Genomic DNA, 1,243 nt, shown 5'->3' with positions numbered 1-1,243 from the left:
GATGATGATGATGATGATGATGATGATGATGATGATGATGATGATGATGATGACCAACCCTATTCGAGTCTCAAGTATATTTCTTCAAATTTTAAAACACAACGTGACACTATGTTCCTGATGATGTCTTACTTGCGAAACGTTGGACATCCAAGCCTATACGAACACCTGACTAAATGTGACCAACCCTATTTAAGTTTCAAGTACTTTTTTAAACTTTAAAACAGTATGATGATGATGATGATGATGATGATGATGATGATGATGATGATGATGATGATGATGATGATGATGATGACGACGACGATGATGATGATGATGATGATGAAGATGGTGATGATGAAGATGAAGATGATGATGATGATGATGATGATGATGATGATGATGATGATGATGATGATGATGATGATGATGATGATGATGATGATGGACTCACCTCTGAAGGGCTCTAGTGAGACGACGTCGCCGATGCCGGATCCGTAGACGATGATGCCCACCCGGATAGAGCTGATGCCGATGTCGATGCTGTTGATGAGGTAGGAGACGAACTGTTTGCCCTTGACCCAGTCCTGAGCCGTGATGGAGTAGGAGCCGTCGATGAGGAACACCACGTCCGCCGGCTTGGAGCAGGGGAACGCTTCAGGGAGCGGAGGGAGAGGGGGAGAGGGGAGGGAATGAGAATGGTGAAGGAGAGGGGGAGAGGGGGTGGGAGAGAGGGAGGGGAGAGGGGTGGGTAAAGAGGGGTGGAAGGTGAGAGTGAGAGAGAGAGTGGAGAGAAAGGGGGGAAGGGGAGGGGGGAGAGGGTGAGAGCGAAAGCGAGAGAAAGAGAGAAGGGTAGGGGGAAGGAGAGTGGGGAGAGAGAGAGGGAGGGAGAGATGGGTGGGGGAAGGAATCAGTGAAAATGGTGAAACGGTATAGGTTTAAACGCCCCTATGAACACTATTAGGTTATTTTAGAGGCGAGGCAAGGTCTTTATAAAAAATATATGAAACTGAAGAGATCAAAAGTATGATAACTGAAGAGATCAAAAGTATGATACAATTATACGATCGTTGAAATGCGCTGCGCAATCGATCGGTAATTAGAGCGGAATAGATTCACGTCACGAGCAGCACAGTTAATCCTGTCCCATAGGTGCTAAACGTCGGGCCTTGGGCTCAGTGCTCCGAACTGGCAACCTCACGATTATGAGTCATGTAGCCTAACAACTGGTGTACCGACGCCACATTGACATTATGTTGGG

General features: G+C 46.8%; 1 protein-coding gene across 1 annotated transcript in view; it reads right to left on the bottom strand.

Moving 5' to 3' along the window:
- Positions 1–1,243, bottom strand: part of LOC101848038 — a gene marked incomplete in the record, with an annotated part of 35,357 nt that overhangs the window by 27,865 nt on the left and 6,249 nt on the right. Inside the window, 1 exon segment of the mRNA XM_035969181.1 lies at positions 437–637. Coding sequence (XP_035825074.1) covers positions 437–637 — 201 coding nt within the window.

Source organism: Aplysia californica, unplaced genomic scaffold, assembly GCF_000002075.1.
Source record: "Aplysia californica isolate F4 #8 unplaced genomic scaffold, AplCal3.0 scaffold00124, whole genome shotgun sequence".
Classification (NCBI taxonomy): Eukaryota; Metazoa; Mollusca; class Gastropoda; order Aplysiida; family Aplysiidae; genus Aplysia; species Aplysia californica.
This window is presented reverse-complemented; position numbering and strand designations above follow the sequence as displayed.